The sequence below is a fragment of the Pyrus communis genome, chromosome 12 (genome assembly GCF_041283825.1).
Source record: "Pyrus communis isolate YQ-2024b chromosome 12, ASM4128382v1, whole genome shotgun sequence".
Classification (NCBI taxonomy): Eukaryota; Viridiplantae; Streptophyta; class Magnoliopsida; order Rosales; family Rosaceae; genus Pyrus; species Pyrus communis.
Genome location: NC_142576.1, coordinates 22,172,900 through 22,184,950, shown reverse-complemented (window position 1 = coordinate 22,184,950; position 12,051 = coordinate 22,172,900). Strand labels below are relative to the sequence as shown.

The 12,051-nt window shown below is 32.2% G+C and overlaps 1 protein-coding gene across 3 annotated transcripts; it reads left to right on the top strand.

Moving 5' to 3' along the window:
• The first annotated feature begins 8,032 nt into the window (after window positions 1-8,032).
• LOC137746188 (uncharacterized) lies at window positions 8,033-11,812 on the top strand. 3 transcript variants are annotated; one of them, XR_015953980.1, is made up of 8 exons: window positions 8,033-8,148; window positions 8,299-9,118; window positions 9,628-9,731; window positions 9,960-10,016; window positions 10,621-10,884; window positions 11,221-11,264; window positions 11,397-11,440; window positions 11,571-11,812. XR_015953980.1 is itself a non-coding variant. In XM_088681034.1 (6 exons), the coding sequence occupies exons 1-4, from the start codon at window positions 9,769-9,771 to the stop codon at window positions 11,260-11,262; spliced, it is 456 nt and encodes a 151-aa protein (XP_088537160.1). In that variant the 5' UTR covers window positions 9,722-9,768; the 3' UTR covers window positions 11,263-11,264; window positions 11,397-11,440; window positions 11,571-11,812. The 3 variants fall into 3 exon arrangements, 1 of the variants encoding a protein (XP_088537160.1); XR_015953979.1 differs by lacking the exons at window positions 8,033-8,148; window positions 8,299-9,118 and having other exon boundaries at window positions 9,722-9,861; window positions 11,069-11,264; XM_088681034.1 differs by lacking the exons at window positions 8,033-8,148; window positions 8,299-9,118 and having other exon boundaries at window positions 9,722-9,861.
• Window positions 11,813-12,051: the final 239 nt, after the last annotated feature.

Here is a 12,051-nt window from a genome sequence, read left to right as displayed (position 1 = left end):
CGAGATTGTTTAGGAAAAGATTTGTATTTAATTTGTAATTCCTTTTCTTATTAGATTTGAGATTTATTAGGAGAATGCTCCTTTATATATTGTATTATTCAGATCAATGAAATTATTCATTCGAGACCATTCTTTCTCGTAATATTCTTTCTTCACAGGGTAACCTAGCTCCCATGTATGTTTTGAGTGGTGGCTGTGGTGCTGTCCACATATTTATTTTTATCTTTCACGTACTTCTTGTTAATTTATGTATTTTGATCTTGTTAATTAATTCGATCAGACGGTTGAAAATTGAAAGAGGTGTGTGGAGACAACAATCATCTAAGGACAACTTTATCATCTGCAATATCACCACTTTTATTGCTCAGCTATAAACAAAAGCCATATTTTTTCTCGCGCAAATCATGTTAATCGCAATGTTTCAAGGTCAACAAATTCTCAATTTAGATGATGTTGCCTTGAATTATTTTATTTTTGTGCTAATACCATTTAATTAGTAGAAAGTTTTATAGAAAATTAGATTTTTATCCTTAAAAAGGTGAAGTTTAGAAAAATGTTTTATACAAGATTAAAAATTAATTTTAGTACTTAGATTCTATTTAATGCTACTATATGTATTAAAGGTCTCTCTTTTTTATTTATAATTTTATGGTGTTCATAAATTAAATTTTATGAAAATATTATAAATTTTAATTCTAATTATGGTAACTATCTTATATAAGAAAATATTTTCACTGAAATTTTTCGGTAAACTTATGTTTTTGCATAGTTTCTTATGTTTTCGGTAAACTTTTGTTTTTGCATAGTTTCTTATGTGTCACTAATTCATTACAATATATTTAGGTATGAACATTTTGGTACACTAGGTTAGTATAATATGTTTAGGTACGGACATTTTGGTACACTAGTTTAATTATAGTATATTTAGGTACCGACGTTTCAATGCACTAGCTTAGTATCATATATTTAGGTTCAGAATTTTTGGTACACTTATGTTTTTGCATAATTTCTTATGTGCCACTAATTCACTACAATATATTTAGGTATGAACATTTCGGTACACTAATTTAGTAAAATATATTATAATACAAATGTTTAGGTACACTAATTAGAGTAAGTTAAATAAAATTGATGAATTAAAATGTGTATAATAATAAATTTAAAATTTAATGTAACAACATTAAATAAGAAACTATTAAATATTAAAACAAAAATATAATATGAACTTGAATTAAGTACGCATTAAAAGACTAAAATCAATATTCAATCTAATATTAGATTTTTATTAAATTTTAATATTCTTGAAGGATTAAAGTTCAAAAACTCCAGAGTTTTATATTGCTGTTTTTTGTGTTCGATTTTCTTCCAGTATCATTTGTAGTTATCAAAAGAGAAAAACAAGTAGATTGATTGACTTTTTCGACTAGAGATATTAAATGGTAAAGGGTCATCAAATTATAGCCACGTAAACTAGCAACACCACAAAACGAAAAGTATGAAATAAAATGAAGCAACTTAGAGCCACGTTGACGATAACAAAATTTGTGTCAAACCATGCTGATTAGTTATTTGATTAATGCAGATGATGAGTCATACGAGTTCCGTAAGCAACAAAATCAAAATAATTGATGAGATTAGGATATATATGATATTAAAGCATGCTAATTTGTTTGGACTTAGAGTTTGATTATATTGAATCAACCTTTTGTTGGGACAATAAAAAAATTGTATTAAGGTGATTGATTGTGTAAGGAGGTTTAGCTAATTTTTCCTTAGACTCACGGGGCACACTGAGTAGGTAGCAAACAAACTATTATTATAAAGAGCTAACAAATGAAAACCACGAAAACCATAAGCCATCGAAAGGTTCTTGTAGTGGAGAAATTTTTCAATGTGGGCAAAACACAGAGTAGAATACCATATTTTATTATATAATTGGAGGGATGCTTGAAGAAAAAATAAATTTTTTTAATTGTATAATAACATATGGTGTACCGTCTTATATTTTAAGCACACAAAAAATCGCTCCTTGTAGTGCTAACACTATTGCAAAAAACACTTTGCGCAACGAAATTTAAATCGCGCATGGTTCGTCTCGCAAAGCTCGTAATGATAGGGTTTGTGCAACAAAAATTAATCTTCATCGCGTAAAGCTACTTTGTGCAACGAAATATTTTAAAATTAAATTTTTTTTTTAATTTTTTTAATTAAAATAAATTAATCTAATATTTTGCACGACAAAATATTTTGTCGCATAAGGTTTTTGATTTTTTTTGTTTTATTATTTCTCTTATATTAATTTAATCATATTGTGTTTACGCAACGAAATATTTGGTAGCGCAAGATTTTTCGAATTTTTACTTTTTTAATTTAATTTAATTGTATGATTTTATTTTTTTAAATACTTTAATTTAAATTGACATATTCAAAATAAAATTACATATGAAAAATAGTGATCAAATTATCCAATATATATAATATATTCAAAATATACACATAAATTAACAAACTACAATAATAAAATCCTAATACAAGTCTATTGTGGTGGTAGTGGCGGGGGATGTGTTTCGATAGTGTCCAAATCCTCAAGTTTGGCCGTCAAAGTCTCGACGATTCCCCCAAAAAAAAAAAATATATATATATATATATATATATATATGGTCAAATAACAAAAAAATAACAAAAAATTGGCATAATCTCCCCTAAAATTGGTATACCCCAAATCCAACCCCAAACTCCACTCCTCATCCTATACTCGACCCCAAACCCTGCACCAAACTCAAAACTAACCCCAAAAACACATATTAATGAAACAAAATAAAATTTGGGGAGAATATACCTTTTGGCAAGATTGAGACTAAGTGAGAATGAGAGGGAGGAGTAAGTGTGAGAGAATTAGAGGTGATAGTGAGAGAGAGATGAAAGAGTGAGTGAGAGTGAGTGAGACTGAAGAGAGAGACGAGAGATTAAGTGAGAGGAGTGAGTGTGAGAGAGAGGGTCGGATTTGGGGAGAGGGAAAGAGAGAGGAGAGCTAAGGGTAGAGAAAGACATTGAGAAAATTGTGAACAAGTTATTTTGGTTTTAAAAACTGTATCACTTTGTGCGATGAAATATTGGTCGCACAAAGTCTTAAAAAAATTCCCCCGTCCTATTTTTTTGCCCGCCCAAAATTTTAGAGTTTTGCATGATGAATGGTTGCACAAAGTTTTGTGCGACGAAGTATTGGTCGTGTAAAGTTTTGAGTGACGAAAAATTGGTCGTGCAAAGTTTTGCGCAACCACTAAAAAATTGTTTTTTTTTAATTCCCACAGCCCATTTTTGGTGCCCGCCCAAATTTTCAGAGTTTTGTGCTACAAAGTGTTGGTTGCGCAAAGTTTTGTGCGACCACTTGAAAAAAATTTAAAAAAAAATTTCCTGCATCCCATGTTTGGTGGCCATCCAAACTTTTAGAGTTTGGTTGCGCAAAGTCTTAAAAAAAATTCCCGCGTCCCATTTTTTTTTTCATCCAAATTTAAGGATTTTGCGCGACGAACTATTGGTTCGTCAAGCAAAATTTATAAAAATCATTTTTATAAATAATAAAATTTACAAAAAATGTGACTTTACTCCCTTCAAATTCAATTTTTTTTACATAAAACCCACAATAATATATTTTTCTAACAAAAACCCGATCCGTACTACAATAATAAATTTAAAGCTACATAATAAATATATATACCATTCAATTTCTTATATACGTACAAAATAAATAAATTTAATGCTACTTAATACACACACACACACCATGCAACGATCAACCTTCAAACTTCTTTGTATATACTTCGATATCATATACACCAAAAATCACAAAAAGCAAATATTTAGAGATTAAGTAACGGGACAAAACTTTTCAACGGTTATAAACGAAAATTATGATTTAACGGTTATTTTAACTCCGATTTTGGTGATTTTTTACAGCTACACTTCTTGATCCTATATGAATACAATGACTGATTTCGATCTTTAATTTAAAATATTCACACTAGTGGATACTACAAAATCTTATGTTATACTTAATGAAAATATAAACAAACTCTTTAAGTGTTAGTGAATCTATTGTTTTGATGGGATTTGCATTCTACGAAACTAGTTTGAATGATTCAACCGTCAAACTTGTTTGTATATGCAAAGGTTCTAAAAAACGCTAGGCGCTAGTCGGGTGGTGGGTTGGGGCCTAGCGCCTAGGCGGATTTAGGTAAATTTCTTATATATTATATGAATTAATTAAATTTACTATATCAGATGTAAATAATTATTGAATAATATGTTATTTCTTATAGAAGAACGTACATATGTGAATGTTTTATGTACATTTCTAATATGCTTGCCTAGAAAAAAAAAATCTAATAATTTATAATTTATATAACATTTATATACATATAATATACATGCCAAACTTTTAAAATATAAAAAGCCCACGCCCATGCAAGTGGGTGGTTTTCATAATAAACTATTTGATGAAAGTAGCTGTCCACCTTACCTCTTTCACATCACCCAAGATAAACCCATCACCCACTTTTGACCTTTCAGAAACTTAAGAAGAAAATTTCGTTTCTTCTTCTTTCTTTGCCCTTTTAGAAACTCAAAATTGAATCTTTCAGTCTATCTCTCTCTCTCGGCACTCTCTTCTCCCTCATCTTCGTTCTTCTTCTTCGCCCTTTCACTTTTAGAACCTCAAAATTGGATCTCAAATCCAACTTGCGCCACCACAAATTGAAATGTTTAATACTCTCTCTCTCTCTTGACGGAGCTCTGCTGCTACGTACGAGATCGGAAGTTGTAGATTCAGTTGCGAAAATTACAGCGAGTTTGGGATTTGCAGCTAGATTCAAACCGCCTAGACTGATGCCTAGCCCGCCTAAGGCGCCTAGCAAGTGCCTAGGCGGCCGCCTAAGTCATCCCCGCCTAACTGAACGTTTTGGTCTAAATCGGGTCGAAGCTCTGCCGCCCAATGCTTAGGCCGATTTTTAGAACACTGGTATATGCTTTGAGATCATATACACCAAAAATCACAAAAAAAAAAAAAAAACATTTAGAAATCAAGTAACAAGACAAAACTTTTCGACAGTTATAAACGAAAAATCACGATTTAGCGGTAATTTTAACTCTGATTTTGATGATTTTTTACAACTACACTTCTTGACCCTATATGAATACAATGACTAAATTCGATATGCAATTAAAATATTTACACTAGTGGATACAACAAAACCTTATGTTATACTTAATGAAAATATAAGTAAACTCTTTAAGTGTTAGTGAATCTATTGTTTTGATGGGATATACATGCTACGAAACTAGTTTCAACGATCCAACTATCAAATTGTTTGTATATACTTTGAGATCATATACACCAAAAATCACAAAAATCAAACATTCAGACATCAAGTACGGGACAAAACTTTTCGACGATTATAAACGAAAAATCACGATTTAAGGGTTATTTTAACTCTGATTTTGATGATTTTTTTACAGCTACACTCCTTGACCCTATATGAATACAACGACTAAATTCGATCTTCAATTTAAAATACTTACACTAGTGGATATCTTATGTTATACTTAATGAAAATATAAATAAACTCTAAGTATTAGTGAATCTATTGTTTTGATGGGATACGCATTCTATGAAACTCATTTCAACGATCCAACCGTCAAACTTGTTTGTATATACTTCGAGATCATATACGCCAAAAATCACAAAAAACAAACATTTAGAGATCAACTAATGGGACAAAACTTTTTGACGGTTATAAACGAAAATTCACTATTTAACGGTTATTTCAACTCCGATTTTGATGATTATTTACAGATACACTCCTTGACCTTGTATGAATACAATGAAATAATTCGATCGTCAATTTAAAATATATTTTTCTAACAAAAATTCAATCCGAACTACAATAATATATTTTTATAACAAAAACCCGATCCGAACTACAATAATAAATTTAAAGCTACTTAATAAATATATATACCGTTCAATTTCTTAAGTGTTATGCGTACAAAATAAAAAACGAAAATAAATTGGTTTAGGCGACAAAATATTTGAATTACATCACGCAAAGATTTAAAATTTTATTTTATTTTATTTTATTTATTTTTGTAAAGACTTTGCGGGATGAAGTTTAAATTTTTGTCGCTCAAAATTTCGTGGCGCAAAGTCACTTTGCTCGACAATGTTTTTTCGTCGTGCAAGACTTTGAGCGACGAAGTTTAGGGTTTCGTCGCACAAGGTTTTTTTTACTAGTGTAACCATTGGATGGCATGATGCAAACAAGATGGTTGTTTTCCGATGTGAGATAACACTTCACATCCTCACACATGATTCACGTGCAACACTCAAATCAGACATGTAGACAACATATATTCATCTGAAGCATGTGACTGGTGAACTTGATTAACAATAAAGAGAGCAGCTCAACCTCATACAATGCCCTAAAAGCTTGTAAGTGAAATAGAGACGACTTGTCTAATTATGTTTGGCTTGCATGAATTCTAAACTCAACATGCAAGATGCTCAACTAGCTGATAATAATTATGAAGTGTTAATGTTTTTACACAATTTTTTTCATCTCTTACAAACTTGTGTAGTTTTATAATCGTTAGATTGAACAACTAAAGTAAAATTGATGGTTAAAATTAAGGGGGAACTTGATATAGGTCCAATTTTTTGAAGCAAATGTAGGAATAATCCAATTTATTAAAATAAGTCCAATTCCTTAAATCTTATTATTTTATTATCAATAATTATCTCTTCAATGATAAGATTTATTATAAAAATCAAATTTCTTCCTAATTATCTCTTTGATTTTTTTTATTTTTTATTTTTTGGTTCTTTCTTGTTCTTTATCCCGTTTTAAACCCCATTTATAGAAATTTTTTTTTTTCATAATCAACCTATATCACAGGTTAATTATATTTATCTACCTATATGGCAGATTCTTTTTTATAATTAATTAAGATTCATGTGTTTTGCTTGTAGATATATTATGTTTTTTTCTACCTTTTAGTTAAATTTCATATCCTACTTGTAGGTATGATATACATTCATATATTTGTTACTTGAGTTAGGGTAGAATGATTTCCAGATAGATTTATTTCAATATATATATATATATATTTTTTTTGTTATGATATTAATTATATTTTTTGGGGTTGAAAATGCATAATATTAGAAGATTTTAATTGATTTTTAATATTTTTAGAAAATATAAAATGAGCATTAAAAAAATAAATACATATATTTAGATAATTTGACTCATTCCTAAAAACCATCTATGTTTTTGGACCTGGATGGCTGGATCTAAAAGCCCCTAAAATTAACAACGGGGGTGCACAAAATTAAAAAAAAAAAAAGTGTATTCTCACGAACATTCCCTATTCGGAAGGCATATTATATAGACGGAGCATATATATATGACATGATTTTTTTTTTTTTTTTTTTTTTTGGAAAATATATATATGACATGATCCGTATATATAATATAGGCTTATTTTTTTCTTTATCCGTTGAAACTCCACTTCTCAAGGCATATTAAATAAACAGAGTACATATATATGACATTTACCCAACTTTTATGATTGCAACATCATTACCAAGTCACCTAAAAAATATTTAGAAAGCTGCTGCCGTGGGCTACATAGGTTTTTCTTCTTCCCTTTCCGTTCTCCACACTACCTTACTACCAGTATAGTTCAGAGCCACGGAAAATTTTTAGGTGTTCCGGGTACACCAAAAAAATTTGGTGTACCCACACTCATTAAAATTTAATTTTATTATTTTATTGAAAAAAAAGTGAGGGTAGGGTCCACTATTATGAGTGAGGGTACACCAAATTTTTTTGGTGTACCCGGAACACCCAAAAATTTCTCCAGAGCCACATAGGTGTAAGGACGTGCGGTTGCACTTTCGGTCGTTGGAAATTAGTGAGAATTCACCCCTTCGGTTTCTGTGAACCTACATGAAACGGTCCGTTTCTACTTTTTTTTATCCCCACAACACCATGATCTTCTTCTCTCCCTTCTCATAGATTCTTGCGACTGTGAATGTGGCCCCCATTTGCTGAGATCTCTCTTGCACTTCAAGAACACCACCAACCACGGTGAGTTTATCAAACCCACCATCCCCATTTTCAATTTTTCCCTTTTCTCTCTACATATTGAATCATTCTGCTCTTCTGCTTGTTGGGTTTTGTTTTTTTTCTTTTATTATTTTTAAATGGTTAAAAAAAAGGGTTTTTATTTTTTATTTTTTAGGTGTGTGTGTGTGTGTGTTTGTTTCGTTTGGCAGAGTTTACTAGAAGCTTGCATGTGTACGGATTGGAAGAGAGGAAGAGAAACAAGGTGGACAGAGAGTTTGTTTTCAGAGCAATATGTGGAGCCGGGTTGTATTTGAAGCTGCCAACTGAGTCGCTTCTGAGATTGATGAAAATTTCCAGCTTCTCAAGTGCTTAAAGGGCAGTCCACTAAAACAAAACAGTTCATCTACCACGTTAATTCTATCACGGACATATATAGATTGTGGTAAAAACTATTCAATTACCACGACCAAGTTTAATTCGTGATATATAACATTAATCCATCACGGTCAAATTTTAGCCCGTTGTTAAAAACGAATAATCTATAACGGACATTTATATCTATGATGAAATATCATAATTACCATGAGATATGCTCGTGGTGGTTACTTCAAACTACCACATCGTCTTTTGTGAATTTACCACACCTTCGGCCTGTGGTGGATATCTTTATCTTCATAATTGAAAACATTTGAATGAGGCGGGAGATAAAAAATTTGGAGGGCTACCAAAATTTTGGCATGGTGCCCAAAATCTCTAACTCCCTATTTTCTAAGAGAGCGCGTTAGCTTTTCCTCCTCATTTTCATTTCTCTCTTGTAGCTTCTCTTTTTCTATTCAGAAATTTCCAAAAGCCTCCACCTTTGCATACCCAAGCCCAATTCAACCTTTTCGGAATCAGAAACAAAACCATCTCTAATTGCAAACCCAACGAGTTCCTCGCGAACTCGTCCTCCCTTCCGTCGATTGCCCACCCAAGTTCGCGGCTTCTTTTGTAAGGTAAAAATCCCAAAGCTTGTTCCAATATGCTCATGTATATGTTCTGTATACGAAAATCCATACGAGAATTCTCTGAAATTCGATCATGGCGGCGGCTCCTATTTAGATGATAGGTATGGGGGATACAACCTAAGCCGATCCGATTTGGGTTCGGATCCATATGGGAAGCGGTATGATGATGGTCCCGATGTGGGTATGGCGACAGTGTTTATGATTACGGAGGTGATAAGGTGGAGCTGTATGGGTCGTGATTTTGAGCGCCCAAAATGGAATGTAGACATTCTGCATTTGAAGTCTATTTGTTTGTTAGCATAGAAGGTTTAGTGTTTAGGAGGGATAGACAATTTCAATATGATAGGTTCGTTTAATTATAATTGTCCAATAGAGGGCAAGTCCTCCCATATTTGTTTGCAAATCATCACTCTGTCACGACTAGTGAGTCATGTAAGATGATTTTTTAATGAATTACTCTGGCTTGCTTTCTTCAATTCTACTTCTGAGAAAAGCAGGTACTACACTGCGCCTTGTTGATATATGCGCTCACCACCATCAACGTTTAATCATCAAGTGAAGCATTAGAGCTTGGTTTTCAACTTTCAGACTTGCACACCAAGTGTTTGTTTTTTGTTCTCAAAGAAAACTGATTTGTTATGGTTTTCAACTTTCATTGCTTTCTTCTATTCTCCATCTTCTATTTATCCATTATCCCCATTTTTTCCCTTGACATTGTTACAAGATGTGATGTAAGTTCATTTTACTTTAGCATCAAGTTTGTTAAGGAACTTTTAATTTATGTATTGAGGTAAAAGTAATTTGTATGTTTATTTTTCTTCTCATGCAGTCAAATGGTTACACTGCCAACACCTTTTTGGATACAGTGACTGCTGCAATTGTACAGGTTGGAAACTTGGGAATTTTGCCTTTCCCCTTGTCCTGAAAGAATAATGGTCCCCCTTATTTATTGACAACATGTGATTAATTAGGGCCTAGGTGATGCTTTCCTTGTTTCTGCTCCTATTATTTGATATGTTGTCATGTAGTAAGTATAAACATTGATACTTGTTTTGAGATGTATGTGATGCTTTGGTTCTATGTGAAAATGATTGAAGACGGGCTGGAGTAGTTATGTAGTAAGTATAAACATTGCTACCTGTTATTTGATATACGTAAGGAAATTAAAATTTCAATATATATACATCACTCTACCCTCTTTAAAAATATAATTAGCTAGAGTAGTTATGATTTCGTTATGTACTCAAGTTCAAATTGTTCTTCCGTAATTTAGTGGATTTAGTGTAAAACAAATTTGCATTCCTTGTAGTTTAGATGAATTTTTGTAAAAATCGCTTATATCAAAATAAAAACAGTTTGTTATGTAACTTAAATAGTATCATAGAATTAAAATGTTGTGTTAATCATGACCTAGCTAGGGTTTGGTGCTGATATATTAGTATTGATTTGTTGAGTTAATCACATTTATGTACGTATATAACTAACTGTAGAGGAAGGCACCGGAATGGCCAAGAGCAGTAGCAACGAAGAAGATGAATGTGATTAAGGCTGCACTGCAGCAAATGCGGCATAGAAACAGGACGAGATGTCCGAGAGGAACGATTCCTATACGGCGGAGCACAGTGGATGATGTGCTGAGGACCAAGTCTATGGTTGACTTTGGCAAGAAACAGCACCGTACCCTAAACATTACTGCTGATCTTGCTTCCATACGCATCGATGCCCCTGATGTAGTCAGCGGGAATGGCCATGAGGTAAACCCTAACTAATTAAGTATTCTAAATTGAGTGTTGTTTCTTTTTACCTGTTGGGGATATGCAAAAAGGATAGAAATTTCTACAGCAAAGTCAATTTACAAACAAACAGTTCAGTGTAAAAATGTCACAGAAAATACAGATTTTCAACTTCCAAGTAAATGGTGATTAATTGACTATGTAGCATGCAATCGCGTACACTAGAACATCCAAGGAGTGTATGGCGCTCGGGCGACAATCAATGTGTGGTCCCCTTCGATCGAACACGTAAACGAGTTCAGTCTCGCACACATCCAGTTCTCAATTACTCATTGACACAATCTTATGGTTTTGTAGACTCATGTGAGAACAGAAGGTGATGATTACACGAATGCATAGAGGTATGGATGAATTCTGATATCCTGAATTTTGATTGCATTTTCATTTCTCCATTTAAGTTCCTAAGAGTTTCGCTTGCAATTTAATATAATCATTGTATATTAACGTAGCTGACAATGTGCTACATTTGACAGAGCCTAGAGTGGTTGCTAAAGTACGTATGAGGGCATCCTAGCAGGTAAGGGAACATGTAATTTTTCAAGAGTTCTATTCACTTTTCTTGATTGAGATCAAATGCATGTATATTTCTACCTATACAAGTACAAGATTTGTTTTCTTGATCCATATGTTTATGTCCATCCGGATAGAGAGAGGCAACAATTGCTGAGGCTCAAGCATTAGGGGCAGTAGTTCACTCTCAAGGTCCTTTGTTTGGAGGTGTTTAAAGAAATGTGAAGTCTTCAAGTGACAATGTTCTCGTTTGTTGGGGGTCTCTGGATGGTTTGGTATTTCTTTGTATATCTTATCATTTTGTTGTTTGTTTTAGTTTAGTGTACAACTGTAATGTTTGAATCTATGATTTTTTATTTAATTGTTATATTATAGTAAATGTGTAATTTTGTTTATAAATATTATATAATACATTTATTAAACAATATTTTAGAATTTTTTTTATTTTTAGATTTTTTTATTTTTTTTTATAACGGGCATTAGTTGTCGCCAATTTGTAATCTACAATGTTTATAGTGCACGTGGTGTTAGATCTTAATCTACAACGGGCACAATCTATGGTTATATTACAATTGACCATAGGCATAACCCGTGATAAAATATGTGACTTTCTATCAC

What these genes read in the sequence shown, in the direction of transcription:
- LOC137746188 (XM_088681034.1), top strand. Translation starts at nt 9,769, where the DNA reads ATGGTTTTCAACTTTCATTGCTTTCTTCTATTCTCCATCTTCTATTTA. An exon ending in ACATTGTTACAAGATGTGAT is followed by an intron (nt 9,862 to 9,959) that starts GTAAGTTCATTT and finishes CTTCTCATGCAG; the next exon opens with TCAAATGGTTACACTGCCAA. An exon ending in TGACTGCTGCAATTGTACAG is followed by an intron (nt 10,017 to 10,620) that starts GTTGGAAACTTG and finishes AACTAACTGTAG; the next exon opens with AGGAAGGCACCGGAATGGCC.